The sequence below is a fragment of the Macrobrachium rosenbergii genome, chromosome 59 (genome assembly GCF_040412425.1).
Source record: "Macrobrachium rosenbergii isolate ZJJX-2024 chromosome 59, ASM4041242v1, whole genome shotgun sequence".
Classification (NCBI taxonomy): Eukaryota; Metazoa; Arthropoda; class Malacostraca; order Decapoda; family Palaemonidae; genus Macrobrachium; species Macrobrachium rosenbergii.
In genome coordinates, this window is record NC_089799.1 from 34,441,787 (window position 1) to 34,443,181 (window position 1,395).

Consider the following 1,395-nt stretch of genomic DNA (forward strand, 5'->3'; position numbering starts at 1 on the left):
TTCCTTTAACCTTTATGTGGTTTTGAGGTCGCACAAGACACCTGACATCTTTCTCCAATTTTTCCATCCAGCCTGCACTGTTTGTGTTATTTCTACATCTACATTTCCATCATCAGCCGCTGTTGAACCAAGATACCTAAATTTTTTCTACTCGGTTCAACCTTGTCCCTTCTATACTAATCTCGGAGTTTTGACCTTCATTAAAACTTTGGTATTCAGTCTTCTTCCTAATGATCTTTAACCCTCTGTCTTCCAGTACCTTCATCCATTGCTCTAGTTTTGACTCCACTATCCCTGTTGATGCTGCATAACACAATGTCATCAGAAAACAACATGCACCAAGGGGATTGATCTCTTATTCCTTGAGATAGCACGTCCATTATCAGGTCAAAAAGTATGGACTTGAAGCAGATCCCTGATGTAAACCAACTCTTACTGGTGTCCGTTCAGTTAACCCATCACTGCTTCTAACCTGCCTCTCATACTTCTCTGGTGTTCCCTTTACTCGCATACGCCTCCAAAATTCTTAGCGTGGGACTCTATCTTATGCCTTTTCCAGATCTATGAATATTACGTGCAGTCCTTTCTTCCAGTGTCCTTTCTTCCGGTGTTCTTCCATCATCTGTAAGAGGGCAAACACTGTATCTGTCGTTCCTCTTCCTGGCATGAAACCAAACTGTTCTTCACCTACAGATGTTTCTTCTCTAATTCCTTGATCCATTATTCTTTCCCAGACTTTCATGGTTTGAGACACTGGCTTAAGTCCTTTGTACTTTGCACAATCCTGGATGTCACCCTTTTCTTTACAGACAGGCACATTAAAGCTTTCTCTCCATTCTTTCGGTATCTTTTCCTGACTGTATATTTTCTTTGCTAGGTCCCACAGCATGTCTGTTCCTTCTTCTCCCAGGCTATTCCACACCTCTGCAGGCATTCCATCTGGTCCTATTGCTTAATCATTTTTATCTTCTTTAGCGCCTTCTTTTACTTCCTTCCTGCTAATGACATGTGTCATACCAAGGTTCTGGAATCCTTCTTCAAAGAATTTTCTATGATTTACTTCATTTAACAGGTGTTCATAATATTCTTCCCATTTCTTTATCTTATCCTCGTTGCAAAAAGCCACTCCATTCCCATCCTTAACCTATTTTATATGGGAGTAGTCTTTGGTTTTCTTGTCCCTCGACTTTGCAATTCTGTGAATTTTTCTCTCCCCCTCAGGTGTTTCTAGCTCTTTGTACATGTCGTCTGATGCTCTTGGCTTTTCTTGTGCAACTGCCTTCTTTACTTGTTTCTTATGTCTTTGGTACCTCTCCCTATCCTCTTGCTGTCCATACCTTTCCCAGATCTTTTCTTACATCTTTTTTGGCTTTCACCACCTCTTTCACTTCATCA

The 1,395-nt window shown here is 40.9% G+C and overlaps 1 protein-coding gene across 1 annotated transcript; it reads right to left on the reverse strand.

The window, feature by feature from the left end:
• Positions 1-544: 544 nt before the first annotated feature.
• On the reverse strand, positions 545-889 carry LOC136837682 (uncharacterized). Its single transcript, XM_067102555.1, has one exon. It carries the CDS (start codon positions 887-889, stop codon positions 545-547), a length of 345 nt encoding a protein of 114 aa, XP_066958656.1.
• Positions 890-1,395: the final 506 nt, after the last annotated feature.

Excerpts from the sequence above, each read along its gene's own strand:
- LOC136837682 (XM_067102555.1), bottom strand. The coding sequence starts at position 889 with ATGCTGTGGGACCTAGCAAAGAAAATATACAGTCAGGAAAAGATACCG.